Source organism: Vigna unguiculata, chromosome 3, assembly GCF_004118075.2.
Source record: "Vigna unguiculata cultivar IT97K-499-35 chromosome 3, ASM411807v1, whole genome shotgun sequence".
Taxonomy (NCBI): Eukaryota; Viridiplantae; Streptophyta; class Magnoliopsida; order Fabales; family Fabaceae; genus Vigna; species Vigna unguiculata.
This window is the reverse complement of record NC_040281.1, coordinates 5,150,289-5,172,915: the sequence shown is the minus strand read 5'-3', so window position 1 is coordinate 5,172,915 and position 22,627 is coordinate 5,150,289. Positions and strand designations below refer to the sequence as shown.

At 30.6% G+C, this 22,627-nt stretch overlaps 2 protein-coding genes across 2 annotated transcripts; one reads left to right on the top strand and one right to left on the bottom strand.

Moving 5' to 3' along the window:
• Positions 1–2,486: 2,486 nt before the first annotated feature.
• On the bottom strand, positions 2,487–4,399 carry LOC114177521 (U-box domain-containing protein 26-like). Its single transcript, XM_028062896.1, has one exon. The coding sequence runs from the start codon at positions 3,904–3,906 to the stop codon at positions 2,734–2,736; it is 1,173 nt and encodes a 390-aa protein (XP_027918697.1). The 5' UTR covers positions 3,907–4,399; the 3' UTR covers positions 2,487–2,733.
• Positions 4,400–18,960: 14,561 nt separating this feature from the next.
• LOC114175725 (mucin-2-like) lies at positions 18,961–21,434 on the top strand. The gene is made up of 2 exons (XM_028060511.1): positions 18,961–21,104; positions 21,197–21,434. The coding sequence occupies exons 1-2, from the start codon at positions 18,978–18,980 to the stop codon at positions 21,284–21,286; spliced, it is 2,217 nt and encodes a 738-aa protein (XP_027916312.1). The 5' UTR covers positions 18,961–18,977; the 3' UTR covers positions 21,287–21,434.
• Positions 21,435–22,627: the final 1,193 nt, after the last annotated feature.

The following is a 22,627-nucleotide window of genomic DNA, read 5'->3' as shown; positions in this document are numbered from 1 at the left end:
CAAACCAAACCAGACCGAACCGAACCGAATCGAACGAGACCAAACCAAATCGAACTGAACCAAACAAAACCAGACCTAACCAGATTGGATCGGACCAAACCGAACCAGAGCGAACTAAACTGGACCAAACCGAACCAAACCGGACCAAACCAAACCGAACCAGACTAAACTGAACCAGACCGAACCGAACCGAACTAAACCAGACCGAACCAAATCGAACCGCACTGAATTGAACCAGACCGAACCGGACTTGACCACACCAAATTGGAGCGAATCGAACCAGACCTGAGCGAATTGAACCGGACCAGAGCGAATCAAACTGAACCAAACCAGATCGAACTGAACCAAACCAGACCGAACTGAACCAAATCGGACCGAAACAAACTAAACTGAACCAGACCGAACCGAATCAATCCAAACCAAACCAAACCAAACTGAATCGGACCAGACTGGACCGAACCTGACTGAATCGAACCAGACTGGATCAGACCGAATCGAACCAGACCAAACCGGACTAGACCGAACTGAACCAGACCGGACCGAACCAGACCAGATCGAATCAGTCCGGACTGAATCGAATCAAACCAGACCAGACCGAATTGAACTGAACCGAACCGAAGTGAGAACTACTATTGAATGGTTTTGAATTTTAACACCTTTAGAAAAAGAGAAAAATTAACACACAATGATCCATTTGAAGGGAAATTTTACACTTTGATAAGAATTAATTTTTTTTTCAAATTGGAATCAATATCGTGGAACAAATAACTTGACCCTAGGTGAGAGAAAATATTAACCTTTATTGGCTTAGTGTCATAGGAAAGTCGCTTTGTAACTTGTGTAAAAAATGTCACATCCAAAAGTCTTTTTAGCACCAACTTTACAATCATAAATCTCTGTTAAACAAATGAAACATCATGTTATTTTCAAAATTAAATATAACAAGTTCATAAAAAAACAACATAAATAAATTGTATACTTCCAACAAAAAAACATCCAAAGGAAAAACTTAAATTGATCTCTATTCACCTTTCACAAAAATATTTATTTTGTCAAAGCAAAAAACATAGAGTTCCAAAAATGGTAAAAATGTAAATATTGAAGAAAAATATTAAAAAAAGATGAGAAAAAAAAAGTGAAATGGGAGATGAAGCATTGAGAATAAACAAATGAGAGAATGCAAAAGATAGATAAGAGAAGGAGAAAATGTATAAGATAGATAAGAGAAGGATAAAATGTTAGGGTTAGAATTCAAAAAAAGACATACCAGTTAGATGGGGTGTGGAGTGTTAGAATTGTAGTGAAGGTGGTAAGGTGGGACGACAAAAGAAGAAGGCAGCAATGAGAAGCTTTCAATCATTGTCTCGATGATGCTGATTGAATTAAAAATGAAGTGTGTACAATGTTTAAGATATGAGGCCATTGAAAAGAAAGAAAAAAATAAAAGACACAATTCAATTAATGATCAGTTAAATGATAAAAATTCAGTTTTTTAAAACTGAACTATAAAATAAAACCATGCTGTTTAATTTATATTTTAAATAGTTTAGTTCTTTTTTCCCTTTAATTTAACGCAAATAATTATAATTTAGTGTAGTTAGATTAATTTTGTCCATCCAAAAAAGCAAAATAGTTTTATAGAAGTGAAATATTTTTAAATATAAGAAAGAAAAAACAAAAATTATAAAATAAAATCACAAAAATATCAGAAAACTAAATAAAGATATCAATATGAGACCAACCGTGATTATATCGTGAAGCCAATTTTTCCAATTTTTTATTTATTTTCAGAACAAAAATTCTTCCTTTTAATATTTTTTATTTTTATTTTTTAACTTTTTAATTATTCTTTAGCCTTTCATTATTTTTTGTTTTATCGAGAAGGGTTGAATTGAATTTTTTACGATCTCAATTTATCTTAATAATTCCTTTAAGTATACATTTTATATGATCCGACTTATAAATAATTTCATGATATAATAAAAATAATTAATTCTACTATTACAGAGATATTAATTACTGATGCATTTTTTTTATGGAATATTACTTGTATTTTTTCTGTTTATAGTTATTAACATATAATTATCGATAAATTTGTGATCATCGATTTTTATCTGTTAATAAAATTTATTGGTGAATATCTTATAATTGTCGACAGATAATTACTAACAACTTTGTCATTGTCGATTTTTATCTGTCAATAAAATGTATTGATAAGTGTTTTATTGAAGATTTTTTTTAGCTTAGGTCATCGATAATTTTATTTTACCAACAAATATTTATAATTATTGACAAATTTTGTCTATTAATAATTTAAATTTTTTTATAATAATTATCTTTGAAGTGTACTTCTCATAAATATATATATATATATATATATATATATATATATATATATATTTAAATAAATATAGAGATCATCAGTAATTTGAGAAAGAAAATGGGATTTGTTTTATACTCGTTAATGATGGTGGGAGGTAGTAGATTCAAAGATTGACTGGAATTTAATTTATGCTTGTGTTGTGATGTGAGTGGGCAACAATGAGGACAAAACTGACTTTTAAACTCCTAATGGGATTCAACTATTCCCATATTATTCAAAAAGATTACAGGGGAACAAGGAGACCACAAATTCATAAATTCATGTTTGCATATACACTTTTTAGTCTTCATGAACATTATTGATCATTTTATCATAAACATACTTGTGTTATTAACATCATTATTCACAATCTAATTCTGCCTTGACTCTGATCTTAGCAATTTGAGTAGCATTCTTGCCTTTGATTTTGTTGTGTTACTACTCTGACTCTGCAGGAGCAACAACAACCTAGTCAAAACTCCACTTTCAATGGCTGTCTCTCGTGCACGCTCAAACTCACCACAAACAACTAAAAGCACCTCAACAGCACTCTCACTGCATTCTTGATCAGATACCTTGAAAACCATATTAACCAAAGTTCGAACACCATTAGGGTGATTCACCAATGCCACTCTACCACTTTCCAGCTCCATAAGTTTCTCAACTGTTCTCACTGCCAGTGGGGCCATGTTTCTTCTTCCTGATGAGATGTATCTCATGATTCCATCTATTGCTCTTCCTCTCACCAAACTCTCTCTATTGGATTGCAACGAACACAGTGCTGACATGGCTTTAATTGCATCCCCAGAAACTTCATAGTTTTGGTTAACAATTTGAACAATCTCGTGTACTAGTTTGGGAGAGTTTCCAAGAATATAGCATAATTCTTCTGTCTCAGATGACCATGATGCTGACTCTATAACACGGCACAAGCTAGTCTTAACCGAGTTACTACCCTTTTCAATTAGTACCACAAACATGGCTAATTTAGACCCATCTTTGATAATATTTAGAGGCTCCAAACTACCGAGTGGCAGCAATTTCTGAATGCAGCAAAGTGCGAGCTCTATGAAGTTCATGTGATCTATTGATACTGGAGTTCCAAAAACCAGTTCCAAAAGCAGTGGTAAGAAGTTCAATTGGAGAAAGCATGATTTGTTGAAGGAGCAATACTCATCGGATAAGAGACTGATTTTGGTGAGTGCTTGGAGCTTGGTATCTAAGCTGCTTTCATGGGATTCAAGGTTGCGCTTGAGAGAAGCCAAGGAGTCAGAAGTTGAAGTTTCAGGGTTGGAAGGGTCGAACAAGGGACCCAGTTGAAGCCACTGATCGATCAAGTGACGAAGAGTGTGGTTGGGAACAATGGAAGGATCGTGAAGCTTTTGCATTGTGACCGGACAAGTGAGGTTACCAGCAGCAAGCCATTTTTCTATGTTGGACCTGTCATAGGTTTGGCCTGTGCACAAGGTTACAGGATCTTCCAACAAGTCTAAACTTATGGGGCATCTGAATAGGGGGGGAATGGTGTTTTGAGAGTGGTTCATGGAAAGAAGAAGAAACTGAAGATTGTCAAGAACACCAGTGGAACTTCAAAGAGACAAAAACATCAAAGTGGATTCTCAAATATGATGTTTCATGTGAGGCTTTAGACTGGAAGACATGCATTCTAAAGCAGACACAAAGATGGTGTCAGAAAGTGAGAAACTTTTTTTATTTCCTCTTTTAGCTTGTAAAAGCCTTGAGTGAGAGAAAAGAAGAAGAAGAAGAAGAATTAGATGCAAGAAGCCTGGAAGTGGAGTGTGCATTATAAATGAGAAGTGAGAAGTGAGAGATGACCAAACAACATTGCATAGAGTGGAAGGAAGTGATGGATAATGAGAGGAAAAAAAGTTGCATAGTTGAGGAATGAGATTAATTCCACATTGGCAGCACAAAAGAGTAGTGGGAAGTTTGTGCAGGTGTGGAGAAAGGGAAAGCAGAAAAGTACAAATATTTGATGGCAAAAACAGAAAGGAACAGGCACAGAGTGTGTGGGAAAAATATAGAATATTTGAAGAAAGAAAGTGGAATAGGAACTGATATTATAGAATAATGGTGAGTGTGGTCCCCACCCCAGGCATCTTCTTTATCAATCCAGTCAAACCAAAACACTCTTTTGCTTTTGTCCAGTCAAACTGGACAATCAAGAGTCAAAAATATTGTTAATACCTTTGAAGTTTGAATCCACCTTCGTCACCACCTAATGGAGGAAAATTCTGTCTTTCATGTTTTCATGCTTTTATGGAGCACAGTTTTCTTGTTTGAAATAATGGAATACAAAGAAGGAGAAAGCTTTTTGTGATGATTTTTTTGTTTGGGTCAAATTGTTCGGAGAATATATCACAGTTCACAGAGGTTATTTAGAAGACATTACACAGTAATCAGTATGCTTGATTTCCTCTTTAGGGTTTCATTTTAAATAATTATGCACTGCTCAATGGTCAATATGGCTGCAAATATTACTTCTAAATAAATTCATAATGTCACCTCTCACGTGATTTCAAATTAAAATTTAATAATTAAATAAAAAAATCTCCTCCTCATGATTCTTGTATGTATTGTTGCATATAAATTTTTGATAAATAAATTTTAGACTGATTGTATCTGATAAATACCATAAGGGATGTCAAACGGGTAAGAACGATACGGATAATAGTTTTCTCGTATTTTAATCGTTGGATAAATATTCGTCCCGTATCTGTATCTATATTTGTGTAGATATCTGATATGAGGGTACCTACATATTTTGTTAAAATTCATGAATATCCACGGATACCCGCGAATATTTACAAAAAGAAGAAATTAATATTTGATAACAAATTGTAACTATAAATTCAAATAAAAATATAATGCATAATATTTTATAAATTTCAAACAAAGTACAAATAATCTATTTAAATAGTGTTGAATGATAGTTTACAAATAAATGAACATTTTTTAAAACCAATTGATAAAAAATAACTCATTCAAAATCAATGTGTTAATATTTTAATTATTTTTCTTAATTATTTTAATTTAAATTAGAGTATAACGGGTATGGGTATCCACGGGTATGAATACTATGATACCCGTACCCGCCCCGTTAACGTGGGGGTATAAAAAATATCCGTACCATTATTCGTGGATATCCATTTTCAATATTTATTTCCTACTTGTTGCAGGTTTTATCCGCGAATACCATGGGTACAAAATTTTTTGACATTTCTATCTATAATAGATTAGGTAAAGAAAGACATGACCATGCAATTAAAGTGTTTTCGTAATAAGAAACACATGTTACAGTTAAAATTAGGCGCCCCAAGTAACTCATTAAAATTTAGGCCATTTATATATAAGTTTAATTAAATTTATTTAGAGCTGTCAAAATGGGTTGGAACCTGCGAGCCAACCCGGCTCATCACGGGTTCAGGCCAGGTTGGGTTGAAATTTTTTTACAAATTTTAATACGGGTTGATTTTTGACCCAGCTCATTTAGAATCCGACATCCGGGTTGAACCCGTGGTGAGCCGGGTTGGCTCACCAACTCGCAGATAAAAGGGTCACACAAGTATTTTTTATTTTTTTATTAAGTTGGACTTTACATTTGGGATAGGTTAGGTTGTTTATTTATCCAACACATAAATAATTTGTATTTTTTTTATTTTGGTTTGTATTTGGATTGTATTAAAGTTTATTTAGATTTTAATTAGAATTACAATTTAGTTTGACTAAAAAAAAATAAAAAATAATTTTTTTAATTAAGTGAACCCGTGAGCCAACCCGTTTAACCCGCTAACCCGTGATGGGCCGAGTCGGGTTCGAATTTTATTGGCTCGCTAACAAGTGAGCCGGGTTGGGTTGACTCACTAAATTATCAACCCGTGGTGGGTCGAGCTGTGTCGGGCCGGGTTACCCGTTTTGACAGCTCTAAATTTATTTTTAAATCAATCACGTATTTATTTTTAAATTTCAATTATTTATCAATCTTATTTTTAAAGTTGCAAATGAAATAAGTTGTTTATGAGTATGATCATGGTTTCTAAATTGATCACTAATTAATTACTTTGGTAGCGAAAATCTTGATAATTAATGTTTAGTGATCAATTTGTTTTCCTTGGTAGCTAAATTTTATAAATCAATTTAAAATCCAATTATAATTTTTTATTCATATAATGACTATTTTAGAAACTGGTAATTTTTTATTTTGTAAATTGGTCACTATAATGACTAACAACTTTTGGTCATTAGAACTGGTTATTAATGAGATTTTTTTTAGTGGTATGTATAAAAGAATATTGATCATACCAAACCATTCTTATAACAAACAATACAATATAACATCAAATTATAAATAAAGGAAGATTATAAAGAGTTTGGGTTGAGGTACCCAAAGCATTGTCCTTATAGAAAAAAAAACGTTCCTACTACATAGGGTAAAACAAAATTATATGATATCCTCTCCCAAGACACAACAACGCATTAGATCCATCGAGTGCAATAAAAGATATTTGAATCTTATGAACATAAATGTTTTAAAAGACAAACACTTTTTTATAAGCTAATGTGTTTGTTATGTCTTTTCCTCACATAAAAAGGTTTCTTGAATTTAAATGAAAAAAGTAGATAAAACTCCAGTTATTTCTAAAATGCTAAGATCTATGACACAAGAACACAAGAGGAGGGGTTGATCCGTATCATCTTAGCTCGACTCTGATTTCTCTATTTTTTTTAAATCGAGTCTGACTCTTCTCTTACCCATATGGAACATGCTTAGACAAATCTTCTTTTCATAAATCCTGCTTTATTTAGATTGAGAAAATCATTTGGTTTTATAAAATCATATTTTATCGAATACGCGGTCAATTATTTTTCTAATAGTAGGAGGTGACAATTAAATACAATTTCCCATGATTTTTGTATCTGTAATAGTGGGAAAAGAAAACTTAACTCCAATAAGTTGTTTAAGAATAATCATGTTGAGTTTCTTGCCCTTTGTCCCAAGATTAGTCAAATTCATTTCATGATGAAGGCAGTGAAAGGGATACAGCTCAATAGTAAAGTATCACCCTGACGTGGTAGAAGTCATCATTTGATTTTGTTGTAATAAAAAAAAAGTAACAAAGAATAATTTATTATCTATTAAAACTATCAAAATAAACAAATTTCTAATTTATATATTCCTCGAATAAGTAAAGGATTTTAAGTTTTTATGATATTATCGATAGAAAAATAATTATCTTTTAATATATAAACTATTAATTAAATTACTATAAATATAAAATACTTTTTTATTCTCATTAATTACGAGATTTATTTAACTAATCCATATATGGGGTTTTCAAAACTTCAGACATTAGCGGGAGTTTTCAAAACCCCTGGTATTAATGAGGGTTTTTGGAACCCCGAGTATTAACGGGGTTTTTGAAACCTTCAGTAAGTTGCGCTAATATTAGGAATTGTTAAAAACATCCGATAATCTGTTAGCCACGCTTGTTCTTCTAGAAAAATTGTAAACTCCTGGTAAAATCATTAGTGAAAGGTTAAACTCCCACTAAAAACAATTATTTTTGTAATGATAAACTATTAAAATATTATTTTTTTCTATCTCTATCACGGTGAGCCAAAATCAATATTTCAATTTCTGTTGTGTAATAGTTCAAAATTAAATCTTGAATGAGCTATGTGAAAATTTGATATAAATAAACAATTTTTTTTTTGTGAGCTATATATTCTCGTTTAATTTTGATAATGATATTTTTCTCAAGTTGAGTTGAAATTTTGACGGGAGTTAAGACAATGAAAATTTAGTATAGAATTAGTTGTTGAAATAAGAGTTGATACTTTTAACTGATGAAGTTGAATTTATGTTTGATTAAAGATTTTTGGTCTAAAACGTTAACATTTCCTTGAGTTAGAAAATCAATTTGGAAAGTATACCTTGAGATATGGTTATTAAATTGATGTTGTCAAGTAAAAACTAACAAAATTATATAGCAAAACTTTGAATATATTAGTACTTGGTTTTTTGGTATTTATTTTGAACTTTGACTAATTAATTGGAATTAAGTCATATAATATGAGATAATCCAATAAATATTGTTTATACACCTAAAACTCATTGTTGGTTATGATCCTTAACTCCATTATTGATTAAAGTCATATGTTAATCTCCGATACAATATACATTTTATATTCAGCTTGATTTAATTTTAAATAAGTTAGTTATTGTTGTGATTGTTTGATTTCTTATTATAATTGTTTTCAATATATCAATATTGATGTAAATTCTAGTAGCAGTTAAATTATATGAATTTTTTTATTGGATTGTACATATATTTTTTTCTATGTACATTATTATATTATATTATATTATATTATATTATATATATATATATATATATATATATATATATATATATGAATATTGTTTTATATAAAGTAATTCTATATTATAAAATTAATGTATTATTATAAGTCATTTGTTTAAGAAAATTTTTCTATTACACTAAAATTTTATATTTTATTTTACAATAATATATTTTTCATTTTTTTCTTTATGTGTCATTACAAAATTTTTTTTATTAATAACTATCAAAAGTTATTAGTGATAATAACCAATTTAGATACCAATTTATAAAATAAAAAATTATTAATTATTAAATCATTATCATAAATAAAAAAATATAATTATTTTCTAAATTAGTTTCTAAAATTTAATTACCAAAATTTTAACTTAAAAAATTGATTATTGAACATTAATTATCAAGATTTTTATTAAAAAAAATTAATTTCTAAATTAATTTTTAGTTAATTAATAACTAATTTAATAATTAATTATAACTTTTTATTCGTAATAATAACTGGTAATCAATAATTTTTTAATTATAAAGTAGTATATAAATTGATCAGACTAATAATTTTTGTTATTAAAAATAATTTTTAGTGATGTATTTTTCTGTTATCTAAATTTTAGTTTAGATTATTCCTTGTCCATTATTTTTTTTGTTCTTGCATCGTAGAGCGGTGGTTTTCACTTCATTCTTTTCGTAATAGTCTGACTGATATAAATCCAAAAAAGAAAAACATATAAAATATCAAATGTTTTGAACTTCTAGAAACACATACGAATAAATCATATAAAATATCCAACATTTTGAACTTCTAGAAACACATAAAATATCCAGTTTTGAAATTTGAATTATATATTCCTTTTCCATCCAATAATTCCAGATTTATATCAAGCGACTGCACAGTGACTTTTTTCTTTTTGTGGACTATTGTTTCTATAAAAGCATTTTAGACTACTGATACTTTTACATTTATCATTATCGAAAATAAGTTATCCTTTTTGAAATTTTTTATATATATATATATATATATATATATATATATATATATATTTAACTTAGATTTCTTATTTTAAGTTTAAAATAAAAATTACCAATTAAACGTGATGTATAGGTAAGCTACAAAACACAACAGTGAATTAATTTTATAAAGATATAAAAGGCAGGGTCCACAAAATCAAAGAATGGAAAAGGATATGACTATTGACTAATTTGTTTTTTTTCTAATTCATAAAAGGTATTATAATTTTAGCGCATTTTCCGGGAACTAATTTATTAAGGATGTATCTATCACGAGATAAGGGTTAGAAAATTAAAGTATTCTCATTACTTATTTAGTTTGAATGCCAAGATGAAAGAAAGAAAATTATGGAAAGGATGAGAAATGGAAGAATTATAATGGTTGTTAGATAAGGGACTTGAGAAGAAAAATGTAGAAATAATAAAGAAAAATAATTACTTTTTCTTTTCAAATTTTCAAAAATAGTGAAGAAATGCAAAAAGTTTTATAATACGAAAAATATTTATTGTTGTAATAGTAATAATAAATAAAATTATTAATAACTAATAAATAATAAAGAAAATCAATAATATAAATAAAATAATATTTTTATAACCAATCGTTTTTTCTTCTCGTTTATTTCTTTTCTTAAAATTTTACAAAATTAGTATAAATATTTGTAAGAAAGTAATGTGTAATAGGAATACACTCTTCTAAGAAAATAATTATGGTGTACTTGTTTACATATAATATTTCGTGATGCTTGTAAGAATTTGTAATAATGAATATTTTATTGTAAATTATAAGATTATATATAATAAAATATTTATTATTCATTTTTTAATTATGTAGAAGTATTTTTTTTTAAAAAGTTTCATATTTTCTCTTTAACTTATGCCATTCTTCTTTAAACAAAAGATGAACGAGAAGAGTTTAATTTTAATTTAAATAGAATTTAAATTTCCTTTATTTTTAAATTTTAAAATCTCTCTATTTTGTGTGCTCATTATATGGATGGACGTTGTGATGTCACATGTGATTTGGCTCGAAAAAAGAAGACATTTTCGTTAACCTATAATTGTAATGATATGTTGTTTCTAAATTATGTATTCTGAAACAATAGATATGGTTGTTTCAAAATCAAAACTTTTTTATAGATAAGAGGAGATGTTTTAGTATATTGAAATTATTAGACATGTCAAAGTGAGCCAACCCGGCTCACATGGGTTGGCTCACCACGAGCCGGGTTCAAAATGAGTGAACCCAACCCGGCTCACTTTCTGGTGAGCCAGAAATTTTGTAGTCCGGCTCAACCCACCATGGGTTGGTGGGTTAAGTGGGTTGGCTCACCAACCCACCTAATTTTTTTTTTTATTATTCAAATATTTAAATAAATTTTTAAGTAACCCATGAGATGACAATCATAGTAAAATCAAAAATCAATGTTTTGATCATGCTCACCACCAATATATGAAGAATTATTTCCAAAAAAGTATTCATTAGTCTAAGAAAGCATGACTAATATTACAAATTTTCTGTCATGTTATTCAACAAAATATAAATAAAAAAAACTATTAATTTAGAAAAAATTGTTTATAAGACGGTTACTTGAGTAATTTACTATAAAGATTATAGTTAAAGATTAAAGTATCAACATATATATAACTTGACAATCAAATTAATTAAACATTCAAATAATTCAAATATAATTAAGCAACATTCTAGCATTTAAAAATATGAAATTGTGAACAAATATAATTGGAGCAGTAAATAATTAAAAAAATTAAAAGAAAATTTAAAAAAAAATAAAAAAAAATTGTAAAAAATGTTGGTGGGTTAAGTGGGCCAACCCACCTTCAACCCAGCTCGAACCCGTTTAACCCGTGGGTTAAGTGAGCCGGGTTGAGTTCAATCCACTTTTGAAAAAGTTAAATTTTTCTCAACCCAACCTGACTCGAACCCGTGGTGAGCCGAGTTAGCTCACGAGTTAAAACCCATTTTGACATCTCTAGAAATTATAATAAAGAAATTATATGTTGAAAGTGTAAGTAAAAGTTCAGGTTAGATAACTGATGTTGAATTGATGTGTTATTGATTTTATTTAGACCGTGTATGTTTCTATTTATTTATTTTACGTGAAGAGATTTGTAGGAAAAAACACTTTGTCTCGTGTTATTACACAAGTGCCATTTCCATTTTTTTTTCTTTTGAATGGTATGTAGGTTGTTATTATTAACGTTGTTGGTGGTGGGCACGTCTTTTGTGGTCACATTGGTGTTGTATTGTGGAGGTGGTAGTTATGATCTCTTGCTTGTGATGCTAGTGACATGGTGGTGGTCTTGGTCTCATGCTCAAGGTGTTGTGGGCTAGTGTCCTTAGTGGTGTGGCCTAATGGTGCACCTATTGGTTTGGCTTGGTGTTGAACTGATGAGTTTGTTTGGTCCATGGTTGTTGTGAAGTATTTCCGATTCTAAAAATACTTAATACAACAAATAATTATATTTTATTTTAAATTACTTTTATGACCAAAAACAAAATGATAATCTTTTATTTTTATAAAATAAAACATTTTTTAATCTATCAAACCTATCACACCACTCAATAACTTTGATCAACTTTCATCTTCAATCTCTTCATTTCTCACCATCTTTCCCTTACTCAAAACAACCTCACTTTCACATCTCTTTCCCCTCAAATCCACTCTATCAAATCCATCTTAAAAAACAAATATATGATAATGATATTGGAAAAAAAGGCAATGAAAAGGGAAAGATAATACCGTGTACTTAAAATAAATGTCCCACCCCTAACTCCTATGCCTATACCTTCCTCCCCATCCCTAACTTCTCTTAAAATACCTACTTAATTAGGTGTTGGATGCTCTCCATTCCCATTTTGTTGCATTGACACCTTCCCCATTACCTACAACACCCTCAACATCATCAATACATCACCATTACGAGCTCCTTCACCATTGTCAGTGTCTTTTAGAGTCCATCATTCACTTATTGAGAAAGGTCCTGAAATATCTACTAATCAAGGTGATGTGCAATCACATTCAAGAGGATCCCACATGTTGTGTTGATCTTCTATGATTTCACATTATGGTCATGGGTAATGGTTAATATAACAAGTTTTTTACATTATTTGTTTTATCAATTGACTGTATATTATTTTTTTTTCATAAATTTCTTTTCTTAAGGTTTTATCCATGTAGGATTGCATCAAATGCCATCACATTGACCACTAAGTAGCAATATACTCATTGTGGCCTACATGGGGTTCACTAACTAATGAATGGAAAAAAGAGGTTTTAGTGTTTTAAAGTGAATTTTCTCATTTTTAATACTTTAACTTACAGTTGTTACATTGTTGTTGTATTTTGAAATTGTTTTTACATAGAGGAAGGTCAATTGGAGACCTGAGGATGAGGAAATCATAAAAAAGAGTTTTCATTCAAATACCTCACATAGACTATCAAAGATGTTTAGATATAACGAAAAAAAAAAGCTTGAGTGGACTTTTGATGAGATTTGAAACTCACTACTAGAGATTTGGAATTCTCCTTCATATATTGCAAAATGCTCACAAGCGTAACAAAACTAAGCATTTGAAATAAGTCACAATTTACACACATGTGGATCCATTAATATACATAAGCATGTAATTCTCATGGTAAGTAAGCCAAACATAGTTTGTTTTTATTTTTTTTATAACATTCTATATTAATCATGTTTATAGAATAAGAAATTGGGTCATCGACCACATATAGATGAAGTTTTTAAGCAAGCTTATTTACGAAAGATTATTGGTGAATTTGTGGATGGAACGATTTAGGAAAAGACATGTAAGTCTACTATTTTTTTTTTTGTTATTTCTTTTTTAGGTTGTGTATTGTATATATGATATAATTTATATTTTTGAATGACAAGGGAATTTAGGAGCAAATATTCTCAAGCTAGATCAAAAGTTGCATCTTATGTTGAACAATCTAAATCATCCCTTATAGACCCTACAAAAGAAGAGAGAATAAAGATTGATAGTTGAGTTCTTGCTACATATGGAAAGAACAAAAGTTGGATCTATGGTATTGGAGAGGTCACCCGTACAAAACATAAGAAAAAACTCAGGTATCATGGAAGTTCAAGTCATTCCTATGATTCAAAGGATATTGTCCAACTAAATCAACAACTTTTGAATTATAGAGATGATAGTAAGAGGTTAAGTCGACAATTACAATAACAACAATAACAACGACAATTACAATTAATTTTTAGTGTTATCCTCCCTTTCTTTCCACTTGATACGCAAACTACATTACAACAGTAACAACAACAAGAGTAACAAAACCAGCTTGAGCAAGACCAACCTCAACAAGATTGGGAGCAACCACAACAAAACAACCACCAACAAAGTCACCAAGACCAACACCAACACCAACACGAACATGACTACTCTAAATGTTAGACATTTAGAATTTTGCAATTCTGTAGCACTTTTAGAAACTTAATTTGTATTATATCTTCTTAGAACTTTAATTTGGATTATGAGTTGTCGTCATTTGTTTCTTTTTAGATTATATGTTATTACTTTTTAATTTGAATTTTATATTGTTCATAACTTGAATTTGAATTAAGTTATCAAATTTTAGTGTTAATGATATGTTGGTAAAATTTTATTTTATTTAATTTAAATTTCATTCAATTGACACAAAATATAAAAAATAAAATAAAACAAAAATATTTTGTTTGATTTGAAAAATATATTACAAACAAATTTACCTATGGAATAATATGTATGTAATTCACACAATTTTACCAACAGATTATTTCATATATTACTCACCAGCATTACTTATACATTTTTTTATTTTTATTTACTTACAGATTATTTCGTATTTATCCAACATTATATACAAATTATTTCATATGTAACTTATTTACCTAATTTTATATACGAAATAATCTGCATGTAATTTTCTTGCATTTCATTATCTCCTGATAATTTTGTATGTAACATTACCTACAAATCTTGTTTCATATGTAAATTTACCTATACATTTTTTATATACAATTTTTTTTCATATATATTCATAGATAATATTCAATTACCTATAGATTGCATTCGGTACATAGCAATTTTGTCTATAAAAAAAATCATTTACAAAAATATATTAGACTATTATACTTAAAAATCATACTTTAAATATATCCACATATACATAACCATCACTAATCATAATCATTTATACATTCATTTTTATCATCTTACGATTCACATATCTATTTTCATTATCAATTGAATATATAATAAATTAGCTTTTCTTTCCCAACCTATTAGAATTTTTCAAGCTATTTTTGAGTAATTTAAAATATAAATTTCTACATTATTAATAATATTTGATCTTAATCACAAAATGAAAAAAAAATGAATTTCTTAATAGAAATTGAATCAATTACTCGAGTCAATTATAATTGATTTAACTTGTTCTTTGTCTTATTAACTCTTTACAAATAAAATCTAACCTCACAACAATATTTTAGTTTTATACGATGAGAAACTTTTAGAAAAACTAAATTTCTAAGTAATATACTTTCTATTCTTATTGTCCATTAAATTTATCTATATTAAGTCTTACATTTATACAATGTCATAGATGAACAAACACAATTCATATAGGCCGGTTGATCATACGTTGAGTAAAAATAAATAAGTTCAATTTGATTTATTTTCGTTTTCGTGAGTTACAAAAACATATATACCGTAATATTGAAATAATTTAAAAAATACATACATATATCTTTAACAAGTAAATTTTAGTTAGATCTTAAAATATTTTTTCAATATTCTCCTAAAGTTTTTTAATTAACCATGTGATAAATAAATTTCCATTGTTTTAAAATTATGATTATTCTATAATAATTTTATGTTTAATTATAACACATGGATATTAACCAAAGAAATCTAATATTAATCGAATGGGTCAGCCTGGATTAACCATAAAATTCTTCAAAATTCAAATAAATCAAATCAATTTAATATGATATAGACATACATAACTACAAATTCTCATATTACATGAGAATTTTTTTACAAATTTGTTAAAAAAATTTGCAAGAAAAGGCTTTTTCCTGCTATTTTTTCTAAGAAATTTAATTGGCAGGTAATTCCTTCGTGAGTAATTATTTCCTACAAAATTATAAAATTCGCAAGTATTTCTTACAAAATTTGTTGCGAAAAGTGTTTTATACAAAATATTTTGCAAAAAAATTATATATATATATATATATATATATATATATATATATATATATATATATATATATATATATATATATATATATATATGCCAATAACCTGTTTGAAAATTTGCTGAATGAAAGTCAAGCCTGGCCTGCAGCAGTGCCCACGATGATACAATTTTCGTGGACATCCAACATAGAATTGATCCAATGTTATTAATATTAGGGAATAGGTGTATTTCAATTAACTTAATATGATTAAAAAAGTCAACCATAATGAGTTAAAAGAAGTTACCATTAATTTTGAACTAGGAAAATTTATATAGTATCATGGGGTCGATATCTTTCGTGAAAATCTTTAACCAAATTAATTTCACCCCACACAATAATTAATAGCTTCTTTTTTTCTCATATATAGAGAGAAAATTTGCAGTTAGTCAAATACCATTCTTGAATTGCGAATCTATCAGTTTCTATATCAAGTATAAAACATGTTAATCCGAAGGAGTTGGTTCCATTTTGTTTAAGGTTTAACTCTTAATTATTTTGCTAATACATTATTGATTGATCTTAGATTATATGTAGTTTCAATTCAACAGATTTTATTTTATGCCGTCATGTTTCTGGGTTCTCTAATTTGCGATGTTGTGAATGCACGTTATATTTCACGATCACAATTTCATAAATATAAACGCCGGCAGGGAAAACTTGGAATCTTCAATAGGTTTCTCAATTGTTTATGGCATGGAAGTCAACTACTTCTAAAAAAAATAAAGCCATGTCTTACTTTCTGTTTACTTATAAATAATTTAATACTAATCACACAAATTTTTTTTAGGATAGATTTTAACCGTAATTATAATATAAGAGTAAATTTTAAATTTAACTAAACCATAATTATTTAATTAAATTTACATTAGTTTATATATTACAAATTTATTTTATTTCTGGTGGATATAACATAACAAAACTATACTATAATTATTATTTTTTGACTTTTAATTTTTATTTCTTGAAGTGAATTAATGTGAGTTATTGATTTTTTCAAATTTTTAAAAAAGAAATACTAGTACAATAATTAATAATTTATAGTAAATCACATTAAAAAATAAAGGAAGGATGAAAGTAAAAAAAATAGGCCCAAGTATGCAATTGCACCCATTGCAAACTATGCATAAGGTGTGGTGTGGTCATAATGTCAAAGTTTTAAAAAATAGTTAGCCACGATATCAAGATTTTTGGAGTGTCTACAATATTATAAAACGTGAAGAAACCACAATTGTGACTGTAATTTGAAACTTGATCACATGATGGATAAGCCCAAAAGCTTGATCAAGAAGAGTTTACAAAAAGAGAAGCAGATCGTTGTGCATCCACTGCCACTGAGAAAACCTTCTGTCACACATTCAAATGCTTCTGGTTTGTACACTCTACCTTTACTTCAACCTTCCTTCAAATTCTTGGCAATTAATCATCCAAATTCAACCAACTCATCGCGTGGAGCATTTTCAAGGAAGGAAGAAACTAAGAGCCTTGAACCATCATCAAGTGAGGTCAGAAACACGACCTACAACTACAAGCTACAAGAAATTCCAAAAAGTTATAAGGTTAGGGAAGAGGGATTCAAATGCAGTGCACTTTGCATGCCTCTTCCAGGGTTTGGGAAAACAAAGCCAGTTAAAGCAAGAAAAGAAGAAACCCAAATGCATGCAGTGAACCCTGTGCTATCATTATCAAAGCCAAGCTCTTTGGAAAAGTTTGAACGTAGTTGCCTGGTTTCACAAGCAAGAATGCATGAAAATGAAGGAGACAACTCCATAAGTTCCTACTTTGATCTTCCATCCGAATTGTTTAAATTCAGCAGCCACAATGCATAAATCTGGTTGCGTCTTTGCGCATGAGTATAATATAATGGTAATTTGGCAAGTTAAGCTAATAATATATGGCAGATACTTTGTTATTGTTTATCAGTGCTTTAAACAGTTGTTATGCGTAAGCTACGCGCATATAACTGGTTACATGTTGTACTTGGTTTGATATAAAGCCTGCTTCAAACATAAACTACAAAACTTAATTTGATGTTTCATATTTGGCTATGATATGTCTCCACAAACAAAGTTAATATATGTGCAACCATCATCAAAGAGTTTCCTGCTTTATTTTCATCTAACAACTTTTTTCTTTCCTAACAAAATGACTTTACCTTTTGAAAGCTAGTGTTGGGATTATATTTTATGATATATGTCTTATAGCCATTTGTTATAACCATTAAGAAATTAACATTATATGTATATAACATTGATCTTATACATATAAGGTATTTAATATTATTTTTCACCCAAAACTTTCGGTTAGAGATTTTGGTTTTATGTATATGATATTAGTTTTATATATATAAGGTATTTGACATGACTTTTAACCAAAAATCTTAAGATAATGTAGTTATAGGTCTTTTTTCTTATATAAAATTTAACTTTGTTGATTCTATTCGATGTGAGACTTTTAATTCATTTGGACTATTCGAACAGTTGTGCTGTTATTTGGATATAATAGATAACTATTTTTATCACTTTATATCATGTAAACAATTTTTTATTGCAACAATTAACATAATATTGAAGCAAAGTAAGTGAGTAGGGTTTTTCATCGTTGTGAACTGAGTAGGGTTGTGAACTCCCTATCATCCAGTTTAGCTGGTTTCTTTTGGGACAAAGCTTAAGTCTTACCTTTTTATAAAATTTGTGGGAAAGAAAAAACATCTCAATCACATTGGTACGGGGTTCATCAGATTTTAACAGAAGCTTACGACCCACTACTTATATAGGTTGTATGTAGATATAATAGGTAAAATTGTATTATCAACCATGGCCACTTATATCCAAAGAGAAAGAGTTCTGATTTCCAAGGTCCGAAAATGCATGACATAACATCCTATGTCATTTACGTCTCAACCTTCTAACGCCTCTATAAATAACAACCTAATTTTCACTTTCAAACCATCTTCAACCATGGCTGTGGTGTTCTGGGTACTGCTTTTCGCTAGCCTCAGCCATCCGCTAGCCACAATCAATGCCCAAGCACCAGAAGGTACCCCTTCCAATTGGCAACCTGCAACCCCAAATACACCTTCTACATGGCCAACTACCACTCCAAATACACCTTCTACATGGCAAACAACAACCCCAAATACACCTTCTACATGGCCAACTACAACCCCAAACACACCTTCCACATGGCAAAGTACAACCCCTAATACACCTTCTACATGGCAAACTACAACCCCAAATACACCTTCTACATGGCCAACTACAACTCCAAACACACCTTCTACATGGGAAACTACAACCCCAAATACACCTTCCACATGGCAAACTACAACCCCTAATACACCTTCTACATGGCAAACTACAACCCCAAACACCCCTTCTACATGGCCAACTACAACTCCAAATACATGGCCAACTACAACCCCAAACACCCCTTCTACATGGGAAACTACAACCCCAAACACACCTTCTACATGGCAAACTACAACTCCAAACACACCTTCTACATGGCAAACTACAACCCCAAATACACCTTCTACATGGCAAACTACAACCCCAAATACATGGCCAACTACGACCCCAAATACACCTTCAACATGGCCAACTACAACACCAAATACGCCTTCTACATGGCCAACTACAACTCCAAATACACCTTCTACATGGCCAACTACGACTCCAAATACATGGCCAACTACAACCCCTAATACGCCTTCTACATGGCCAACTACAACCCCTAATACACCTTCTACATGGCCAACTTCAAATGCACCCTCTGCATTGCCTTCTACAACACCAAGTGCACCCTCAACGTTGCCAACAACAACACCGAATGTACCTTCAACATTGCCTACAGCAACACCAAATGCACCTTCAACATTGCCAACAACAACTCCAATCGCACCATCAGTAGCCAAACAACCACCTGTTGTGGCTGCAACCCCTGCCATTTCACAGAAACCACCAGCAGAAACTTCTCCAACTTCAACTATCAAGCCAACACCAGCAACCACATCTGCAGCTTCCCCCACTTCTGTCACCAAGCCACCTATTGTCATTGCAACCCCTCTCCCCTCAATAAAACCACCAGTCGCAACTTCTCCCACTTCTTCTAAATCACCAGTTCCCAAAGTTTCATCTCCTACATCATCTGCACCAGCGAAATCACCCATTCCTAAGGTTTCATCTCCAACATCATCCGCACCTGTGAAATCACCACTCCCCAAGGTTTCATCTCCAACATCATCTGCACCTGTGAAATCACCGGTTCCTAAGGTTTCATCTCCAACATCATCTCCCGTGAAATCGCCAGTCCCCAAAGCTATATCCCCAACATCATCTGCTCCTGCGAAATTACCAGTTCCAAAAACTACATCTCCAACATCTGCTCCTGTGAAATCACCAATTCCAAAAGACACTTCTCCAACATCTGCTCCTGCAAAATTACCTGATCCGAAGCCTTTACCACCATCATCTGCTCCTGCGAAATTACCAGTTCCCAAGGATTTACCACCAACCGCCACTCCGGTGAAACCACCCGTCCCCAAAACAGCACCTCCAAAAATAGCACCTGTAAAACCACCTGTTCCCAAGATCACACCAGCATTAAGTCCAAAATCCCCATCTCCAAAACTCCCACCCAAAGAAGCACCTATTTCACCTCCACCACTGCCATTACCGCCAGCTGACTCACCACTGTTGCCTACTCCAACCGCATCCCCCACACCAGCCGAAGCACCAACAGCGCCAGCACCAGCCAAAAAAGCACCAGCACCAGCACCTGCACACAAAAAGAAAGCGCCAAAACCATCACCTGTTCCTTCCCCATTAAGTAGCACCCCAACACCTGCACCAACGCCTTCGATTGAAACACCAACCCCAGCACCAGCACCCGAAGAAGACACGCCAGAACCTCCTCCCCACAAACACAGGAGAAGAAGACACAGACACAAGCACAGGAGACATCACTCGCAATCTCTGGCTCCAGCACCAGCCATAATTCGGAGGAGTCCCCCAGCACCACTAATTGAAGATATTACCACAACCGACTCAGAAGAGACGCCTGCACCAGCACCAAGTCCCAATGCGGTAATATATACTATCTTTCAACTCTTAGATTTGAAGTCCTAAACACTTTTAATCACGTCTCATTCATCTCATATTTTCCATTTTGTTTACAGAATGGTGCGCAAGCCTACTATAAGCAAGGGAATACATGGCCAAGCGTTGGAGTCGCCATTGCCATTTTGTTATTATCTGTCATCACATGACACTTTCAAAATCCTATATGAAGAACATTGATTCACTCTAAGCGGTGGTGTGGTTTGCAGAAATTATATTATTTTTTACTTTCTTTCTTTGTGTTGTGATCTTTGCCGAATAATATTAATGATACGAGTTTTTGAATTGTTAAAACAACCAGACACTGCTAAGCAGAATGCAAAAGTGTTATATATTTCCCATTTAATTTGATGAATTTCTGAATCCAAAATCTTGTACTTAACAAGAACAAATTTATCAACCTATATATATATATATATATATATATATATATATATATATATATATATATATATATATATATATATATATAACATACAGATACGTTAACCTTTTACAATAACATTATCATGTTTATGAAAACACTATCCCAATTTCGGATATCATGCATCCAACCCTAACAAAATTAATATTTCATAAGGTTGGAATATAAGTATGAATCTAAATTTTATATTAAAATAAATGAAATAAATATATAAAAATGAAGATTTTTAAATTTATTGATTTAAAATTTTGGATAGAGTGTAAATTTTATATGTATACTAGTTACACTCGGTTCTCATGGGTTTTGTATCTTCCATGTGCTTGCCATAACCAACATACATAATAGGATTTGAAAGTAAATCACTTCCTCACTAAGCATTACTTACATCAAATCCAATAAGAATACCCTTAACATGAAATCATGCGTGAACATTTTATAAGCAAGTAGTACTTATAATTAAAAAAGTAATTTTTATTTTAAAACGAATTTTACATTTAAACCATATAAAATAATGAAAATGATAAACTTATACACCTTCTATACCTATTTTGCACTTTCACATGTTGGTTAAACTAGTTTAGTGTTTTGGTTAAATTAGTATGATAGTAATTTATCTTCTTATTTGAACCAATATGCATATGCTTATGTCCTTTGCATTGTATTAAAATATTGCTATAAGATGCCTAAACAAATTACATTGCAAAAACTGTAAGTAGACACTTAGATAATAAAACAATATAATGGAAGATTACATAAAGAACATAATTAATCCGGACTAACAGATCTCAAACGATTTAGTCTAGATGATTGTTTTTGTAGGAAAATGAATAGAGAATGAAAGCTTACCCAAGAGAAAAATCTGGTTAAAACAAAACTAATCAAATACATAGTGATTGAGCAGAACATCCCATGAAAGAGGTTTGAAGTGCAAGAATTTGGTGAGAGAAATTCAAATTTCTAAGGCCATGTTCGGTTACATGGTATTAATAACACAAGACAATGGACAATGAAGAGTAAATACATTATGTAGAAAGATAACTTTTGTAATTAATTTGATATAAAGAAT

Excerpts from the sequence above, each read along its gene's own strand:
- LOC114175725 (XM_028060511.1), top strand. The coding sequence starts at position 18,978 with ATGGCTGTGGTGTTCTGGGTACTGCTTTTCGCTAGCCTCAGCCATCCG. Across the intron at positions 21,105-21,196 it reads CAGCACCAAGTCCCAATGCG|AATGGTGCGCAAGCCTACTA; the intron begins GTAATATATACT and ends TTTTGTTTACAG.
- LOC114177521 (XM_028062896.1), bottom strand. The coding sequence starts at position 3,906 with ATGAACCACTCTCAAAACACCATTCCCCCCCTATTCAGATGCCCCATA.